Source organism: Asterias amurensis, chromosome 13 (assembly GCF_032118995.1).
Source record: "Asterias amurensis chromosome 13, ASM3211899v1".
Taxonomy (NCBI): Eukaryota; Metazoa; Echinodermata; class Asteroidea; order Forcipulatida; family Asteriidae; genus Asterias; species Asterias amurensis.
This window is the reverse complement of record NC_092660.1, coordinates 8,419,453-8,440,700: the sequence shown is the minus strand read 5'-3', so window position 1 is coordinate 8,440,700 and position 21,248 is coordinate 8,419,453. Positions and strand designations below refer to the sequence as shown.

Sequence of the window (21,248 nt, the reverse complement as noted above, 5' to 3'; positions counted from 1 at the left end):
CGTCTGACAAGGGTGTTTTTTTCTTTCATTATTATCTCGCAAGTTTGATAACCGATTGAGCTCAAATTTTCACACGTTTGTTATGTTGAGATCCACCAACTGCGGAGGCTAGTCTTTGACAATAATACCAATAGTGTCTACTGCCTTTTACTAAATACAGACACAACATGAACACGCACCACACAAGCGCCTATAGGATTATGACAAACTTGAAAGAGCTTCGTCGGGTCGGCGCCATTTCGAAATCAATGTATTTCCCGCTGGAAGAAAACAAGGACATTTTGGCGGGACGAAAAAAGCCCCAAACTATAGGTGTTTTTTTAAGAAGAAAAAGTCTCCTGCTCTATGGCGCCATACAAATTCCAACTTCCTTTTCCATGCAGGGTTCTGGGTTCTGTAAAAGTGCGCCCTCTATGTCCGTCAACAAAGTTTGAAACTTCTGTAAGTTTTTTATAAGGAGCCAAGAAGCCTCTGTCTTCTGTAGTTTTTATGGCAAGTATATCGCAGGACGTCTTGTATTCAAAAGGCGACTCTGACATCTATAAAAAGCTGTTACCTCTTTCTTGCGCGCGATGAAAACTGTCCCATTGTGGTTTGTTGCCAAGCAAACAAATCTCGATCCTCTCCTTTCTTCACTGCACTGGTTTTAGTTGCACTTGTAAATGCAAAATGTGGTGGTGTTTTTAGGGTTACTGTTTACAACCAGGGCCCAATTTCATAGAGCTGCTAAGCACAGAAATTTGCTTGGCATTAAATTTCTTCCTCGATAAAAACAGATTACCAACCAAATTTTAACATGATTTTCAGGATGAGCAAACAACAGCTAAAATACCAGTAACAATTGGAATATGCAACAAATTGAAATTTGGTTGATAACCGTAATCCTGTTTTTACCAAGGAAGAAATTTCATGCTAAGCAATGCAATTGGGCCCAGTAGTATTGTTGATCCGCGTTTGTGCCTGAAACCAGGCTTCCCGATTGTTCCCATAATTATCTCACCCATATCGGTGACTCTCACTTGATTAACCCAGTAATAACTAAACTTAGGCTCGGTCCCCCATAGTGTAACGTCGAAGATGCAAAATGTCACATTATTGTTAAAAATGTTCTGGGTCAATCTCTCACTCAATTTTTTAGATTCAGAAAAAACAACTGGAAGCTTTTGAAAACTCCAGTGAACTGTTCCAAAAATGTGTTTTTCCCTCTGAATAAGAAAACAAGGACCTTAATTTGCAATACACCGTTTGTCAGGCTTTATATAAAACAAAGGAACTTGATACCGAGTCAAGTGCCCACAGACTGCACGTCTATGGAACTCCTTGTTTTAGTATAAATTCATACATTCATATCTCCCAATTTGTTTTACTTTTTTACAGGATTCAATCTGTTTGTGTACTCTTTAACAAGACACATGGGTGGCTCTTACTTTTTATAGCCCTGTGTGGGACAAACTTATTCAACAGTATTTTCAAATCAACTTTGATTCAAATATTTATTAAATCATAAAATCATCTCATCAAGCATTAATATTTGTTACACATCAGTATTTTATTGTAAACAAAAATGAGTTTAATTACAAGGTCTGTTTAGCTTTTGATATACAACAAAAATATACAGTTTATTTTAAGATTAAAACCTGAATAAATAATTATTTGGATTAACATACGAATCAATTCACATTTACCGTCTGCAAACTTGATCTGTTCTGAACTTTACTGTTTCATTTTTAATTAAAAATTTTCACAAAAACCAATACCAAATACATGTAATTTCTGTGAGTAAAAAAAGGTGTGAATTTAATTGTTAATGATAACTATTCTAGTGCTTTTCAGAGGAACATTATAAATGCTTATAACTTATTTGTGTAGATTTTGTTGTTGATTATAGGAGTAACATATTCAAAGATTTCATACCAATTTACATAAAATATTTACAATCCTTTTTACCTGAGGATACAGTCTAAAGAAAATGTACATCACAGAAAGTCTGCAACAGTGTTTTGAAGTGGATCATCATGAAATAACAGCTGTTCATCAACTGGCTCAAAGGGACTGAGCAAATTACGTGTCCATTTTGACCATACAATTTCTTTTAAACATACATCTCTTCTCCAGTAACTTGTGTTGCGATTGTGGTCAGTCAACGATCAAAACTAGCTCTTGTTGGTCGGAGATGCATGCAAACTCTTGATGATGAACATTACCTTTAAAGCTGATAACTTTAATAAAAACGAATGTTAACGAACCTGACCATAATCTTACATTAAATATTACAGCTCAATGATCCTACAAAACAAATTGATCTAAAAGATTAATACCAGGGTTTCTTAACGAGTACATGTATATTCAATGCATATCTAGATATTAAAAATTGTTTACAAAAATAGGGTACAAATATTGACAGTTATCTTGGCCTCTACTGGTAAAAATAAATAAATGTTACCCTCATTCTTTTACATATTCATCAAGGTGTAAGGTAGTTTTCAGGACTCAAATATTACACTTGACGGTAGGCCAAATGACAGTAATTTTAGCATAAGGACAGCAAACACACAACCAGGCAAGTCTGACTGTCTTGTGTTCGTGCTTAAATGAACTTGAAGATCAAATACAGAAAGTGCAATGAGTGTTTAACTGCAACAGGTATTCTTTCTTATTTCAAGTTTACACAAAATTCTGGTCGACAGACGGTGCTCCCAACTAAAGGCTGTAAGTGGGCACTGTTGTTTTTACAATAAAACAAATAAAATGTCTTCATTAACAACACAAGTTCAAAGTAAGCATTTAAACTCTAGGTTGGCCTACAGCAAAAACAAAAAATGACACACAATGACTTTAATACTCCCTTCAAAAGCTATACAGTGTATAAAGGTCACACACTTCTTATTTAACCCATTATTGACCATTCAACTGAATAATCATCACCAATGGTGATGATTACTCATTCACCATACACACGGACTTGTATTTTTGTTGATTTGTTTAAATGATTTATTCTGTTGGAACAAACTAAACTAGAAATTTTGCTTCGTTGTAAAACAGAGATACTATGTTAACATTGGAAAATTTAAAATTTTAACATTTAAAATCTCAATTCAAGTCCTGATCTTTACTTTGACCATTTTGGTTGAATGGAAGTAGGTTAGTTTTGCAGCCATTGGCGGCCACTTTACGAGATACTAGCCCTTTTTGCGGCTACTATGGTCACTAAAGGGTTAAATTACTTTCTCTCCATGAGTACAACCTTTTAGATGAGATGACGAACCTTCAATTAAAAAAATAAAAAGAGATTTTTCCTCAAAGTTGTACAACTCCCCTGATGTCCCCTTTGTGAAACATACTGGAACTTCAAAAAAAGTTAAAATCGATGGTGACAATCTTACCAGGATTTACCAATAATTTAAGGTTAGTATCGGCAAGTATCAATAGTATATAAACATTGCTATTACCACCACTACCTAAACCAAACACATTATATATAAAAAGAAGTAAAGAAACAAAAAAAGGTACAACCTTCATAATAAAAATAAGAAATTCATGAAATCATTAAAAATATTTAACTCTCACAGCGTGTAACACATTTCAGTGAATGGAAAGCTATTTTCACACTAAATTAAACAAATATGTATAATTAAAACAAAAGAGGTTATATATTGAACTTATTCAGCCAAAGTGACAAGGTCCAAGGAGTTCCTGGCAACTTCAGCCTCGCCTAAACCTGATCATCCAGAATTGCGGGTGAACCACCGCTGCCATTGCTGTTTTTAACGGCCGTTTTTCTCCGAGTGTACAGAATCAAGGAAGCGACGAGGGAAACCAGTAGGAGGACAACTAAGATGACGGCCGCTGTAATTATCCAAAAGAACGGGTCGAAAGAGTTCAGCTGGCCTCGATCAGGTACCGGGTCCATTAAGTCTGCAAAGAAATTAGTATAAAAGTAAGTTTATTATAACAATTAACAGTTAAGATTTGCAATAAACACACACTTACATAATAATTAATTAACATTTGAGACAAACCAACTGCGGCCATTAAAAATTATAATAAAAAGCACAGGAACATACAACTTCATTCTCTTTGTAAACAAGTCTTATACAGTGTGAAAAGGCCAGCTGTTAGTTCCCCGGAGAATAGAGTAGTGTGAAAGGGGCTTAAGAAGTACTCACTTCTCGACAAGGTCTTGACTGGTTTCTGGAAGGAGAACGCTGCTGGGTAAGCGGACCTGTCCACAGCAATCAATCTCAGGAAGTAAAGCATGTTCTCCCCAAGTCCAATCAGCTTGAATAGACGCGAGGAAGGCAGTATGAGTGACGAGTTGGTCCACTCATCAACGCCGACCTCCCGGTACTGAAGGATGAACCCTTGGATGAACGGCTCGTCTTCTGGATCGAAACTCCAGAAGACGGTGACTTCGTCGCTGAAGACGCCGGTTACTTCAATGATGGTTGCATCGCCTGAGAAATTAAGAGAAACATTTAAAAGAAAAATTAGAATCTTGAAGAAATTTCTTGTGCGAGACATGAATTTATTTGATGAGGCAAGGGAATTTTTAGAACTCGGAAGATGTTTTTTCTTCATTTTTTAGTCATCACAAAGTGTTTTATTTTCTAGCAACTGTCATTTACTTTCTCTACTAAGAATTTAGCATTTTCTTTAAAATTGTTGCATAGATTTGCATATCTATAAGTTAACTTTGAGGTTTTCATAACAAGTTTAAATGAACATCTGTTTTGGTGGATATTGTATCAGAACATATCCATTAACCAAAGTTGACGAGGAATCAAAAATGGTTGATATTGACTTATGACAAATGTTTTTTAGTCAAAATTGGAGGAAAGGAGAACTAGTGCATTGCAATAGTTGATTCCTGAAGACAAAATGAGGCACCGTAGGAACTAGTCAATGGAAACTAAAATGAAAAACTATGATTTATATAAAAGGAAGTAACTATAACTAGTACAGTATCTTATTTGGGAGGAGTTTTGGTTCTGAAAAGGGCCATTGTGGTCTAAACTGTATAATCCACTTCATATATCATCATACATCATGCATGTTAGAGTACAAAAGTCAAGTTTTACAATCACAGGGGATTAGTAATGCACTCTCATTAGTTATAAGAAAATGTTAAAACAAAAAATAAAATGTAATAACAGAGAATTACATCATCTATGTCTTCACAATAAGGAGATTATGATTATGTATTAAAACAAGACTCAAAATGCTTGTCTAAATCTAGGGTCTGCAAACTCAATCTTGAAAAGGTTTTTTTCCAACTCAAAGTCTATCATTGGTGATTACAATTAGTCATGAGAAATTGTTATTTTGTTGTATTTGATCGTACAGATGAAATTAGAATCCTTAAACCGTAAGTTCATGTTTCAATCAAGTTTGAAGGTCCATGGAGTTTATACAAATCTGAAAATTGGGACACTTAAAGTGAACTTGAGTTTTGATAATTGACAGAATGTGCATGATTTCAGTTTTAAAAAATCCCAAGAATTGTGGGTTTAATTAAGCAAGGTAAACATTTGTATAAAATTGTCTAACAGTGTAGAAGCTCAAACTTGTGTAAAGTTACGTCAAGTTTACTGTGTCATTTGCAGAATTACACGGTCTCCCCATTCTTTCAACTGATGTGTCTTTACCCTAAATCTGGCGTTGTATTAATTGTTAAAAATTTAAAAATTATTACTAAAATCATTATAATTATGATATATTTCTGGTAAAGAAACCAAGGATGCCTCATGAGTAAACTTAATCACTGTAGCTCATAAGCTCGAAGAAAACTATAAAAAAGAGTGCTTGTATGTGAACCAAAACAACAAGGTTAACCCCTAGTCTTCCATGATAAGTGTTAAGGGTTCTTTAACGTGCACTACTAATCCTACACGAGACCTGAAGTACAAAGCAATGATGGTAAAGTATCTTGCCCAAGGATGAAGTGCCATGACTGGGACTCCAACCCACACTCTGCCTATCAGAAACACAAGAGCTTGAGTCTGGTGCTCAGCCACAACATGCCATTAAACGCCGAAAACGTCACTGTTAATGATTAGTTTGTGTAATTGTAGTTTGGAAAGAGATTCGTAACTTCTTTTCTCTCCAAAATAAGCAAGCTCTAAGTAGAGTCAAACACAGCCCACTTTCCTTGTAACATGTATTATGATTAGACTGAAAAATCTGTTACTCCTTTTTTTTTGCACATACATACAAAACTTGATCAAGTTCAAAAAATGCAAAACTTGATCATCAGCCTGTACTATAAACAAAGTTACATGGGTTTCACAATGGTGGCTGAACCATTCCGATGATGTTAACTGTTAAACATGGGTCAAAATTAGGTTATATAAATCCAATTACCACTCACACACAAATATTACAACCAAGTTGAATTAATAACAATTAGAAAGGTGCAGTTTCCTATCTAAGTGCAGATCACTCATGAGTTTTAAATGGAGATGGATTAGCAAACACCGTGCTCTTCCTGAAGATGAATGACGAGATAAATTAGTGGTGAGGTCCATGGATGACATCATGAACGTGAAGTCAAGGGTCAGATGGGGTCAGATGAGGTCAGTTATGTGAAAGATGAAGAACAGAGAAGAATGCTGGATGGTAGGGTGACATCATGTTACACAGTAATGACCTACCTCGGGTTCTAGTGGTTGTCATGACAACAGAAGTAACAGGAGGTTGAAGGGTGGAGCTCACTTCATCTTGTATCAAGATGACAGCAGACGATGGGTTCAGTGAGGACACTATTGTCTCAATCAGAGCAGCATTGCTGGTCGAGATGTAAAGAGTAATGTTTGTTGGGACTGCTGTAGTAATTTGAAGCACGCTAGACCCAAGCATATGGAAAGTATCCGTTTCCACAGACCCAATAGGATCTGCTGCTATGCTGATCTCAGCGGATGCATTGACGATAAGATAGATGGTGGAAGGTTCAAGGGTTTGGACGGAGACTAATGTTGTTACACCACCTGATGTAGACGTCGTCCTACTGACATTTGAGAACTGCATTGACGTTGTCATGTCTGGCAAGGCTTCAGTCGAGAACCGTACAGATGAAGTATCTTCTGCATCTGCCGTGTCGACACTTACATTGATTGATGCCGACTTCAAGGTTGTCACATAGAAGGAGATGTTGGTTGCTTCCGATGCTGTTGCCACAAGAACATAGCTGGTCAGACTGACTGTAGATTCTGCTATTGTTACATCAGGTGTAGATTCAGCTGACACTTCTACTGTCTCATTGGGATTGCTGGTACTAACGATGATAGTATAAGTTGCTGGGTTAGTAGTTGAAATATCTATAACGGTAACTGATGGCTCTTCCGGAGTTAAGATTTCGACGTAGCTGGTCCTACCGGTGTCTGTCATGCCTCCTGGAGTTGTAGGAGTCATCTCTGAAAGATTCTGCAGAGAGACTTGACTGACCTCATCATCACTAGTAAGAGTGAAGGAGACATTGGCCAGCTCATTGAACGTCAAAGTGACCAATGTCTGCGTTTCTGTTGATTCCAAGACCTTAAATCTGACAAGCATCTTGTCCCCATCAACGGAGTTCTCAAAGTTGACCGCTCGACCACTTGGAGTAGTCTGCAAGTTAGTAAATACAGTATCTCTTGGGTTTGGTGTGTAAATCTCAAACAGGAACTCTGCGGGTCTGAAAGTTACAGCCGACGCCTGAACAACGGAACCTCTGCTGAGAGTCCTCAACGACCTGACAGCTGTGCCAGGACTAACTGGGTCTTGGGTCATCGCCACTGGAAATTCTGCGTAAAACAAACAAGAGAATGGTTTTGAGAAATAATATATTCAGTACATATTTGAACAATAACAATGTTTGCAATCAAATGGTTTTGAAACAGTAACTCGAAGCATTAACTAAAACTCACCAGTAGTACTGCTGCTTCCCTCAGTGCTTGCTGGAGTGGGCTGTAGAGTGGAGGTGCTGAAGCTCTCCGTTAGTAAAGTAACCACAGCTGCATCCGATGTCATACTCATCACTGTGGTGACAATCTCAACATCACTTGTTGTGCCTACTGTCACAGTGATGTTGACTGGCCTGGATATGATGAGTCGCATAAAGGAGCCTAGCTCAGGAAGGCTGAATTGTTCAACTTGGAAAGCATCTTCTTCCTCCGATGTCCAGGTATATGCTGCAGACCCATTTACATCAATTAAGACAGAAGCAGGTGATTTCGCATTGATGAAGATAGTACTTTGTGAAGGTCCTGTGGTGAAGATAGACTGTGATGTGTTCATTACTACCAATGGTGTCATTTCTGTAGTTGGGGGTGGAATTGTTGAATCTCCCACAAGCATGAGTGTCACCTGATTGGAAGCACTTCCTCGGCTTGCTGTCTCAACAGTGAAAGAGGTATTTGCAGCTTCCAATAAATTAAGATAAACAAATGTTTGCGCTGCAGCAACTGTTTTGAATGTCATTGTGAATTTATCTGGATTCTGGCTTGCTTGTACCGTAAAGTCAGTTGCCAGGCCCTGTGGGTCAGTTAAAACACTTATTCCTGTGGTCTGACTAGGATTGTTAGTGTAGATCTCTACCTTCATGTCAGCAGGCCTATCTAGAGAAGCAAAAGCCTGCACATCAACATTAGCCATTGTCATAAGTGTCCTAGTAATAGAGAGAGGAGCAAGAGGTCCCATCGATGGCGTAGCAGTACTAGCATCTGTCACCACATCAGTCAAGGTCGACATCATACTACTTGTCATAGTAAGTGCTTTGGTGGTGGATGGTTGCTCAGTAGTCTGAGGAGTCTCCGCTACAGGTGTTGTTGCCGCTAATGAGCTCCCACCTTCACCTCCTGGTGTAGTTCCTGGTGTAACTAACAGGTGAGTCATGTCAAGCAGATCGACAAGAGCTTCAGAATCAGCTGTCTCTACACTAAAGGATATGTTTGCTGATTTTAACAGAGTCATTGAGATTAACGTGTAGGCTGGTTCTCTTACTTGAAATCTGACAGTCATCCTCTTCGGGTTATTGTCCTCAATAATGTTCAAATCACTCACCAGGCCCTGGGGATTCGTCTGTATGCCGATATCTGTGTTCTCATTCGGGTCTGGGATGACCACAACAACTTCATAGAATGCATGCTCTAATGTGGTCGACACAGCATGGATTAAAGACGCACCTTCTGTCTCCAGATTTCTGTTGAACCTAACAGGCCCAGATGGAGTCCTGCTTGTGAGTGTGGACAGGTCTATTGTAGTTGCTGATGTCATATCTGTTGCCATGGTGCTTCGAGGTGTTGATGGCTGAGAGCCAGAAATCAAATCTGCTGTGCTTGACGACCCCACTGTCTCGACGGTGAAGGTGGAAAAAGCATCTTCCAGTGTGGTCAGAAAGATGATAACATCCGATTCCTGGGATGTCATAAACTGCAATGTGATTGCGTCCTGACCCGGAGAGGCCGACACTTGGAAGTTGGAAGCCACACCATTGGGTTCCACCAAGACATTGATTTGGGTATTTTGTGATGGATTTGGGACGTTAACAGTGAGGCTATAATTAGCAGGGCCGCGTGTTGATGCCCTTGCTTCCACTTTAGTCACTCCAGTGGTGCTCAAAGTCCTGATAATTGTTACAGGTTGCAAGAATGTAGGGGTAGTCGGCAATGCTGCTGTGGTGTCTGTGTTTTGGAGGCAAATAACAAAATTTAAAACCTTCACAAGAGAACATAAAAAAAGACACAACAAAATGTTCTGAGCCTCGACAGTTTAAGTTTGCAGTAAAGGACAAAAAACGTTGTGGAAGTTTGTGGAGTAATCAACATATACTAAATAGCCTTAAAGACACTGGACACTATTGGTCACTTGGTGTATCTCAACATATGCATAAAATAACAAACATGTAAATATTTGAGCTCAATTGCTCGTTTAAGGTTGAAAGATAATAATGAAGGAAAAACACCCTTGTCACACGAAGCTGTGTGCTTTCAGATGCTTGATTTCAGGACCTCAAAATCTAATTCTGAGGTCTCAAAATCACATTCAGGGAATATTACTTCTTTCTCGAAACTATGTAACTTCAGAGGGAGCCATTTCTCACAGTGTTTTATACTATCAACAGCTCTCCATTGCTTGTAACACCAAGTTGTTTAACTTCTTCGACTGTCTAAAGCAAAACATTTTTGTGGTCCACTATTTAACTTTGAGGAAACCAAATGTTACAATAAAAGTTGAGATCAGAGTATAGACATGTTGAATAAAGCGAGAAGAGCATTCACACTTTCTTGATCCGTTGTATAAAAAAGAGATTAGATTCAGCTTTTTCCCACAAAACATAAACCCACTAAGTAGGATTTGAAACTTTGCATGGTGGGAGTAAAATAAGGTGAGGTTTGAGGTAGTACCATGTGTAAATCTCTTTTGAGCAGTGTTGGGTCTGCAAACAACTGGTGGTTGACCAGCTCTTTTTGTATTGTGTATTGTGTATGGCAAAAAAATAGTTTACAGTATCAAGGTATAAACTTAAAAAAGGCACTTTCTCTGATTCTACATGTATATGAGCAACATGTAGTAAATATCTGTGAAATTGTTAACTTACCAAACAAATGCGGCGTGGTACCTACATCTGGTTCGTCTGTCGGTTTTAACATTGTTTCTATGACAACATCAACATCGTTTGCATTGATGGCTTCAACTGTTGTCACTATGAGTGCTGCATCATCTGCACTCAAGACAAAAGTGACATTGGATGGTGTCAAGGACGTGAGAATGTAGAGGCTGTTTCCATCTTCAAAGATGCTCTCCAACTGGACTGCATCTTCTGGTACACTCGTCAATCCACCCTCTGATGATGCATTGAGCATAATGTAGATGGTTGCTGGTTTCACTAGGTCGAACGTAAACGAAACATTTGCTGGACCGGAGATTGTAAAATTACTTGATACAATCTGTACAACAGCAGATTCTGTTGTGGATGGTAGGGTAGGCATCGATGTGGAAAGATCCATTGTTGTTGGGATTTCTCTACTCGTTGACTCCAATTCTTCAAGTAAGACAAGAAGCTCGCTATCAGACTCCACATTCAAGATGATACGTGATGCGTTCATCACAGTAATTCTCAAGGTAGTATTGGCCTGTTCAACAACTGTAAATAAGACAGCCAAAGCCTGCTCATTGTCTTGAAAGAGATATTTAACATCAGATGTAAGATTCGCTGGTTGGGTTTCGATGGCTACAACAACATTTTCACTGGGATTCATTGTGTACACAAAAAGATTAAAGTTTGCTGGACCACTGGTGGAGGCAAACGCTTCGATGAGGGCACTGCTACTTGTATTCAGTTCAACTTGAGAGTCATGGACCACAGTGTTAGGGGATGTCATGGTTGAAGTTTCTCTACTTGTAGACTCAATTTCTTCAAGTAAGACAACCAGCTCACTATCAGACTCCACATTCAAGATAATCTGTGCTGCATCCATCACAGTGATTCTCAAGGTAGTGTTGCTCGGTTCCAAAACTGTAAATAAGACAGCTAAAGCCTGCTCATCATCTTTAAAGAGATATTTAACATCAGATGTGAGATTTGCCGGTTGGGTTTCAATAGCAACAACAACATTTTCACTGGGATTCATTGTGTACACAAAGAGAGAAAAGTTTGCTGGACCACTGGTGGAGGCAAATGCTTCAATGAGGGCACTGCTACTTGTATTCAGTTCAACTTGAGAGTCATAGACCACAGCGGTAGGTGAAGTCATGGTTGGTGGTTGCACTGTAGTTCCAACATCAAGAAGTGACACAGTGCTAAATTGATCAAAGGAGTCTACTTGAATAGTGATATTAGCAGGTTCCACCAGGCTCATGAAGATAGTTGTGTTTACTGCTTCCAATGTCTTGAAAACCATGGCAACTGCTTCTTCACCTTCCTCAATGAATACAGTAGTACCAATAGCAAGATCAACAGGGTCCGTCTCTACTCTTAAACTAACAGTTTCTCTTGGATTCCTAGAGTGAACAATCACAGTGTAATTTGCAGGGCCACTGGTGGCTACCAAACCTGTTACAGTTGTACTTTCTACAGTCAGTAACTCCTCGATGAAACGATAAACAGCTACTGGAGAAAGTGTGGTATCCGGACGCTCAGTGACAACCTCAGTTACTTCAGCAAGGCTAACAAAAGTGGAGGCATCTGTTGAATCGACCTTCAGTGTTACAATAGCGGGACCATTTAGGTCAACAAACATTTTCGAATTAGTTGTCTCAAAGGTACTGAATGTTGTTATTAATGCTTCAGAGCTTTCCTCAGAACTAACATCCATGGCAAGACCCTCGGGGAGGGTTTGAACATCAATCACTGCATCAAGTGCAAATACAACAAGAGTATACATTGTCACACCAGTTGTGTCCACGGAGGCTACTGCAGTCTTATCTCCCATGGCGAACAAGGCCTTCCTGAAAGTAAACATCTCAGCTGGTCTAGTGGTAGTGGTAGGCGGAGTCGGACCTGTGGTAGAAGGCAAAGTTGGACTTGGCGTTGATTCAACAAACACATCAAATAGGTCAACTAAACTGTCTGGATCAAGTGTTTCAACTTTGAAAGAAATGTTAGCAGAAGCTTGGAGTTCAATGAAGAGAGTTGTATTGACTTCTCCTAAAGTTCTGAAGGATAGAGTTAAGGCTTCTGGCTCATTACTTATCACCGGTGTCACATCAATAGCATCATTTGCAGGGACAGTAACGACACTTATATCAGCAATGTCACCTGGATTACTTGTGTAGATGACTAAATAAACGTTGGCAGGGCTTTTTGATGAGACAAAAGCTCTAACAGCACTACTTCCCTGGGTGCTCAATGTTTTTGTCAACACAATGTACTCTGCAAGCTCAACAACGGCCACTTGGTCATCTGAATCAATCTCAAAGGAGATATTGGCAGATTCTTGAAGGGTAATCAGCAAAGTGGAATTCGCGTTACCTGAAGTCCTGTATGTCATAATCAATGCTTTCATGTCACCTGTAATCATAGATCTTACATCATAAGATGCATTTCCAGGAGATGTTTCAAGAGCCACTTCTACACTTTCATTGGGATTTCTGGTGTAGATAATCAAGGTATAGTTTGCTGGACTTCTTGCAGTTGCAAAAGCTTTAACGATACTTTCTCCGTCTGTGCTCAAGGATCTAAACATCTGTGGTGGGTCAGTAGGTGACACTGTTGACTCCATTTCATCATCTTCCTCTTCAAGTTCTACTTCACTAGACTGGTCATCTGATTCAATCTCAAAGGAGATGTTGGCAGATTCTTGAAGGGTAATCAGCAAAGTGGAATTCACAATGCCTGAAGTCCTGTATGTCATAATCAATGCTTTCATGTCATCTGTAATCATAGATCTTACATCATAGGATGCATTTCCAGGAGATGTTTCAAGGGCCACTTCTACACTTTCATTGGGATTTCTGGTGTAGATAATCAGGGTATAGTTTGCTGGACTTCTTGCAGTTGCAAAAGCTTTAACGATACTTTCTCCGTCTGTGCTCAAGGATCTAAACATCTGTGGTGGGTCAGTAGGTGACACTGTTGACTCCATTTCATCATCTTCCTCTTCAAGTACTACTTCACTAGACTGGTCATCTGATTCAATCTCAAAGGAGATGTTGGCAGATTCTTGAAGGGTAATCAGCAAAGTGGAATTCACACTGCCTGAAGTCCTGTATGTCATAATCAATGCTTTCATGTCATCTGTGATAATAGATCTTACATCATACGATGCATTTCCAGGAGATGTTTCAAGAGCCACTTCTACACTTTCATTGGGATTTCTGGTGTAGATAATCAAGGTATAGTTTGCTGGACTTCTTGCAGTTGCAAAAGCTTTCACGATACTTTCTCCGTCTGTGCTCAAGGATCTTAACGTCTGTGGTGGGTCAGTAGGTGACACTGTTGACTCCATTTCATCATCTTCCTCTTTAAGTTCTACTTCACCAGACTGGTCATCTGATTCAATCTCAAAGGAGATGTTGGCAGATTCTTGAAGGGTAATCAGCAAAGTGGAATTCGCGTTACCTGAAGTCCTGTATGTCATAATCAATGCTTTCATGTCACCTGTAATCATAGATCTTACATCATAGGATGCATTTCCAGGAGATGTTTCAAGAGCCACTTCTACACTTTCATTGGGATTATTGGTGTAGATAATCAGGGTATAGTTTGCTGGACTTCTTGCAGTTGCAAACGCTTTAACGATACTTTCTCCGTCTGTGCTCAAGGATCTAAATATCTGTGGTGGGTCAGTGGGTGACACTGTTGACTCCATTTCATCCACATCCTCTTCAAGTTCCACTTCACTAGACTGGTCATCTGATTCAATCTCAAAGGAGATGTTGGCAGATTCTTGAAGGGTAATCAGCAAAGTGGAATTCACACTGCCTGAAGTCCTGTATGTCATAATCAATGCTTTCATGTCATCTGTAATCATAGATCTTACATCATAGGATGCATTTCCAGGAGATGTTTCAAGAGTCACTTCTACACTTTCATTGGGATTTCTGGTGTAAATAATCAGGGTATAGTTTGCTGGACTTCTTGCAGTTGCAAACGCTTTAACGGTACTTTCTCCGTCTGTGCTCAGGGATCTAAACATCTGTGGTGGGTCCGTGGGTGACACTGTTGACTCCATTTCATCATCTTCCTTTTCAAGTTCTACTTCACTAGACTGGTCATCTGATTCAATCTCAAAGGAGATGTTGGCAGATTCTTGAAGGGTAATCAGCAAAGTGGAATTCGCGTTACCTGAAGTCCTGTATGTCATAATCAATGCTTTCATGTCATCTGTGATAATAGATCTTACATCATAGGATGCATTTCCAGGAGATGTTTCAAGAGCCACTTCTACACTTTCATTGGGATTATTGGTGTAGATAATCAGGGTATAGTTTGCTGGACTTCTTGCAGTTGCAAACGCTTTAACGATACTTTCTCCGTCTGTGCTCAAGGATCTAAACATCTGTGGTGGGTCAGTGGGTGACACTGTTGACTCCATTTCATCATCTTCCTCTTCAAGTTCCACTTCACTAGACTGGTCATCTGATTCAATCTCAAAGGAGATATTGGCAGATTCTTGAAGGGTAATCAGCAAAGTGGAATTCGCGTTACCTGAAGTCCTGTATGTCATAATCAATGCTTTCATGTCATCCGTAATCATAGATCTTACATCATAAGATGCATTTCCAGGAGATGTTTCAAGAGCCACTTCTACACTTTCATTGGGATTATTGGTGTAGATAATCAGGGTATAGTTTGCTGGACTTCTTGCAGTTGCAAAAGCTTTAACGATACTTTCTCCGTCTGTGCTCAAGGATCTAAACTTCTGTGGTGGGTCAGTAGGTGACACTGTTGACTCCATTTCATCATCTTCCTCTTCAAGTTCTACTTCACTAGACTGGTCATCTGATTCAATCTCAAAGGAGATGTTGGCAGATTCTTGGAGGGTAATCAGCAAAGTGGAATTCACACTGCCTGAAGTCCTGTATGTCATAATCAATGCTTTCATGTCATCTGTGATAATAGATCTTACATCATAGGATGCATTTCCAGGAGATGTTTCAAGAGCCACTTCTACACTTTCATTTGGATTATTGGTGTAGATAATCAGGGTATAGTTTGCTGGACTTCTTGCAGTTGCAAACGCTTTAACGATACTTTCTCCGTCTGTGCTCAAGGATCTAAACATCTGTGGTGGGTCAGTGGGTGACACTGTTGACTCCATTTCATCATCTTCCTCTTCAAGTTCTACTTCACTAGACTGGTCATCTGATTCAATCTCAAAGGAGATGTTGGCAGATTCTTGGAGGATAATCAGCAAAGTGGAATTCACACTGCCTGAACTCCTGTATGTCATAATCAATGCTTTCATGTCATCTGTAATCATAGATCTTACATCATAGGACGCATTTCCAGGAGATGTTTCAAGAGTCACTTCTACACTTTCTTTGGGATTTCTGGTGTAGATAATCAGAGTATAGTTTGCTGGACTTCTTGCAGTTGCAAAAGCTTTAACGATACTTTCTCCGTCTGTGCTCAAGGATCTTAACATCTGTGGTGGGTCAGTGGGTGACACTGTTGACTCCATTTCATCATCTTCCTCTTCAAGTTCTACTTCAGCAGACTGGTCATCTGATTCAATCTCAAAGGAGATGTTGGCAGATTCTTGAAGGGTAATCAGCAAAGTGGAATTCGCGTTACCTGAAGTCCTGTATGTCATAATCAATGCTTTCATGTCATCTGTAATCATAGATCTTACATCATAAGATGCATTTCCAGGAGATGTTTCAAGAGCCACTTCTACACTTTCATTGGGATTTCTGGTGTAGATAATCAGGGTATAGTTTGCTGGACTTCTTGCAGTTGCAAAAGCTTTAACGATACTTTCTCCATCTGTGCTCAAGGATCTAAACATCTGTGGTGTGTCAGTGGGTGAAACTGTTGACTCCATTTCATCATCTTCCTCTTCAAGTTCTACTTCACTAGACTGGTCATCTGATTCAATCTCAAAGGAGATGTTGGCAGATTCTTGAAGGGTAATCAGCAAAGTGGAATTTACACTGCCTGAAGTCCTGTATGTCATAATCAATGCTTTCATGTCACTTGTAATAACAGATCTTACATCATAGGATGCATTTCCAGGAGATGTTTCAAGAGCCACTTCTACACTTTCATTGGGATTTCTGGTGTAGATAATCAGAGTATAGTTTGCTGGACTTCTTGCAGTTGCAAAAGCTTTAACGATACTTTCTCCGTCTGTGCTCAAGGATCTAAACTTCTGTGGTGGGTCAGTAGGTGACACTGTTGACTCCATTTCATCATCTTCCTCTTCAAGTTCTACTTCACTAGACTGGTCATCTGATTCAATCTCAAAGGAGATGTTGGCAGATTCTTGGAGGGTAATCAGCAAAGTGGAATTCACACTGCCTGAAGTCCTGTATGTCATAATCAATGCTTTCATGTCATCTGTGATAATAGATCTTACATCATAGGATGCATTTCCAGGAGATGTTTCAAGAGCCACTTCTACACTTTCATTTGGATTATTGGTGTAGATAATCAGGGTATAGTTTGCTGGACTTCTTGCAGTTGCAAACGCTTTAACGATACTTTCTCCGTCTGTGCTCAAGGATCTAAACATCTGTGGTGGGTCAGTGGGTGACACTGTTGACTCCATTTCATCATCTTCCTCTTCAAGTTCTACTTCACTAGACTGGTCATCTGATTCAATCTCAAAGGAGATGTTGGCAGATTCTTGGAGGATAATCAGCAAAGTGGAATTCACACTGCCTGAAGTCCTGTATGTCATAATCAATGCTTTCATGTCATCTGTAATCATAGATCTTACATCATAGGACGCATTTCCAGGAGATGTTTCAAGAGTCACTTCTACACTTTCTTTGGGATTTCTGGTGTAGATAATCAGAGTATAGTTTGCTGGACTTCTTGCAGTTGCAAAAGCTTTAACGATACTTTCTCCGTCTGTGCTCAAGGATCTTAACATCTGTGGTGGGTCAGTGGGTGACACTGTTGACTCCATTTCATCATCTTCCTCTTCAAGTTCTACTTCAGCAGACTGGTCATCTGATTCAATCTCAAAGGAGATGTTGGCAGATTCTTGAAGGGTAATCAGCAAAGTGGAATTCGCGTTACCTGAAGTCCTGTATGTCATAATCAATGCTTTCATGTCATCTGTAATCATAGATCTTACATCATAAGATGCATTTCCAGGAGATGTTTCAAGAGCCACTTCTACACTTTCATTGGGATTTCTGGTGTAGATAATCAGGGTATAGTTTGCTGGACTTCTTGCAGTTGCAAAAGCTTTAACGATACTTTCTCCATCTGTGCTCAAGGATCTAAACATCTGTGGTGTGTCAGTGGGTGACACTGTTGACTCCATTTCATCATTTTCCTCTTCAAGTTCTACTTCACTAGACTGGTCATCTGATTCAATCTCAAAGGAGATGTTGGCAGATTCTTGAAGGGTAATCAGCAAAGTGGAATTTACACTGCCTGAAGTCCTGTATGTCATAATCAATGCTTTCATGTCACTTGTAATAACAGATCTTACATCATAGGATGCATTTCCAGGAGATGTTTCAAGAGCCACTTCTACACTTTCATTGGGATTTCTGGTGTAGATAATCAGAGTATAGTTTGCTGGACTTCTTGCAGTTGCAAAAGCTTTAACGATACTTTCTCCGTCTGTGCTCAAGGATCTAAACATCTGTGGTGGGTCAGTAGGTGACACTGTTGACTCCATTTCATCATCTTCCTCTTCAAGTTCTACTTCACCAGACTGGTCATCTGATTCAATCTCAAAGGAGATGTTGGCAGATTCTTGAAGGGTAATCAGCAAAGTGGAATTCGCGTTACCTGAAGTCCTGTATGTCATAACCAATGCTTTCATGTCATCTGTAATCATAGATCTTACATCATAAGATGCATTTCCAGGAGATGTTTCAAGAGCCACTTCTACACTTTCATTGGGATTTCTGGTGTAGATAATCAGGGTATAGTTTGCTGGACTTCTTGCAGTTGCAAAAGCTTTAACGATACTTTCTCCGTCTGTGCTCAAGGATCTAAACATCTGTGGTGGGTCAGTGGGTGACACTGTTGACTCCATTTCATCATCTTCCTCTTCAAGTTCTACTTCACTAGACTGGTCATCTGATTCAATCTCAAAGGAGATGTTGGCAGATTCTTGAAGGGTAATCAGCAAAGTGGAATTCGCGTAACCTGAAGTCCTGTATGTCGTAACCAATGCTTTCATGTCATCTGTAATCATAGATCTTACATCATAGGATGCATTTCCAGGAGATGTTTCAAGAGCCACTTCTACACTTTCATTGGGATTTCTGGTGTAGATAATCAGGGTATAGTTTGCTGGACTTCTTGCAGTTGCAAACGCTTTAACGATACTTTCTCCGTCTGTGCTCAAGGATCTAAACATCTGTGGTGGGTCGGTGGGTGACACTGTTGACTCCATTTCATCATCTTCCTCTTCAAGTTCTACTTTACTAGACTGGTCATCTGATTCAATCTCAAAGGAGATGTTGGCAGATTCTTGAAGGGTAATCAGCAAAGTGGAATTCGCGTTACCTGAAGTCCTGTATGTCATAACCAATGCTTTCATGTCATCTGTAATCATAGATCTTACATCATAGGATGCATTTCCAGGAGATGTTTCAAGAGCCACTTCTACACTTTCATTGGGATTTCTGGTGTAGATAATCAGAGTATAGTTTGCTGGACTTCTTGCAGTTGCAAAAGCTTTAACGATACTTTCTCCGTCTGTGCTCAAGGATCTAAACATCTGTGGTGGGTCAGTAGGTGACACTGTTGACTCCATTTCATCATCTTCCTCTTCAAGTTCTACTTCACTAGACTGGTCATCTGATTCAATCTCAAAGGAGATGTTGGCAGATTCTTGAAGGGTAATCAGCAAAGTGGAATTCGCGTTACCTGAAGTCCTGTATGTCATAATCAATGCTTTCATGTCATCTGTAATAATAGATCTTACATCAAAGGATGCATTTCCAGGAGATGTTTCAAGAGCCACTTCTACACTTTCATTGGGATTTCTGGTGTAGATAATCAAGGTATAGTTTGCTGGACTTCTTGCAGTTGCAAAAGCTTTAACGATACTTTCTCCGTCTGTGCTCAAGGATCTAAACATCTGTGGTGGGTCGGTGGGTGACACTGTTGACTCCATTTCATCATCTTCCTCTTCAAGTTCTACTTTACTAGACTGGTCATCTGATTCAATCTCAAAGGAGATGTTGGCAGATTCTTGAAGGGTAATCAGCAAAGTGGAATTCGCGTTACCTGAAGTCCTGTATGTCATAACCAATGCTTTCATGTCATCTGTAATCATAGATCTTACATCATAGGATGCATTTCCAGGAGATGTTTCAAGAGCCACTTCTACACTTTCATTGGGATTTCTGGTGTAGATAATCAGAGTATAGTTTGCTGGACTTCTTGCAGTTGCAAAAGCTTTAACGATACTTTCTCCGTCTGTGCTCAAGGATCTAAACATCTGTGGTGGGTCAGTAGGTGACACTGTTGACTCCATTTCATCATCTTCCTCTTCAAGTTCTACTTCACTAGACTGGTCATCTGATTCAATCTCAAAGGAGATGTTGGCAGATTCTTGAAGGGTAATCAGCAAAGTGGAATTCGCGTTACCTGAAGTCCTGTATGTCATAATCAATGCTTTCATGTCATCTGTAATAATAGATCTTACATCAAAGGATGCATTTCCAGGAGATGTTTCAAGAGCCACTTCTACACTTTCATTGGGATTTCTGGTGTAGATAATCAAGGTATAGTTTGCTGGACTTCTTGCAGTTGCAAAAGCTTTAACGATACTTTCTCCGTCTGTGCTCAAGGATCTTAACATCTGTGGTGGGTCAGTGGGTGACACTGTTGACTCCATTTCATCATCTTCCTCTTCAAGTTCTACTTCACTAGACTGGTCATCTGATTCAATCTCAAAGGAGATGTTGGCAGATTCTAGAAGGGTAATCAGCAAAGTGGAATTCGCGTTACCTGAAGTCCTGTATGTCATAATCAATGCTTTCATGTCATCTGTAATCATAGATCTTACATCATAGGATGCATTTCCAGGAGATGTTTCAAGAGCCACTTCTACACTTTCATTGGGATTTCTGGTGTAGATAATCAGAGTATAGTTTGCTGGACTTCTTGCAGTTGCAAAAGCTTTAACGATACTTTCTCCGTCTGTGCTCAAGGATCTAAACATCTGTGGTGGGTCAGTAGGTGACACTGTTGACTCCATTTCATCATCTTCCTCTTCAAGTTCTACTTCACTAGACTGGTCATCTGATTCAATCTCAAAGGAGATGTTGGCAGATTCTTGAAGGGTAATCAGCAAAGTGGAATTTACACTGCCTGAAGTCCTGTATGTCATAACCAATGCTTTCATGTCATCTGTAATCATAGATCTTACATCATAGGATGCATTTCCAGGAGATGTTTCAAGAGCCACTACTACACTTTCATTGGGATTTCTGGTGTAGATAATCAGAGTATAGTTTGCTGGACTTCTTGCAGTTGCAAAAGCTTTAACGATACTTTCTCCGTCTGTGCTCAAGGATCTAAACATCTGTGGTGGGTCAGTAGGTGACACTGTTGACTCCATTTCATCATCTTCCTCTTCAAGTTCTACTTCACTAGACTGGTCATCTGATTCAATCTCAAAGGAGAT

General features: G+C 39.6%; 1 protein-coding gene across 1 annotated transcript; it reads right to left on the bottom strand.

Moving 5' to 3' along the window:
• Positions 1-1,552: 1,552 nt before the first annotated feature.
• LOC139946246 (uncharacterized) lies at positions 1,553-19,166 on the bottom strand. The gene is made up of 8 exons (XM_071943867.1): positions 18,637-19,166; positions 10,574-18,399; positions 8,829-9,656; positions 7,902-8,696; positions 7,395-7,778; positions 6,651-7,025; positions 4,167-4,454; positions 1,553-3,915 (listed from the first exon to the last, which is right to left on the bottom strand). The coding sequence occupies exons 1-8, from the start codon at positions 19,164-19,166 to the stop codon at positions 3,713-3,715; spliced, it is 11,229 nt and encodes a 3,742-aa protein (XP_071799968.1). The 3' UTR covers positions 1,553-3,712.
• Between the last annotated feature and the right edge of the window lie 2,082 nt (positions 19,167-21,248).

What these genes read in the sequence shown, in the direction of transcription:
- LOC139946246 (XM_071943867.1), bottom strand. Translation starts at nt 19,166, where the DNA reads ATGATTACAGATGACATGAAAGCATTGGTTATGACATACAGGACTTCA. An exon ending in ACCAGGAACTACACCAGGAG is followed by an intron (nt 8,697 to 8,828) that starts GTGAAGGTGGGA and finishes ATGTGGTGACAG; the next exon opens with ATGCTAGTACTGCTACGCCA. An exon ending in GACAACCACTAGAACCCGAG is followed by an intron (nt 4,455 to 6,650) that starts GTAGGTCATTAC and finishes TTAATTTCTCAG; the next exon opens with GCGATGCAACCATCATTGAA.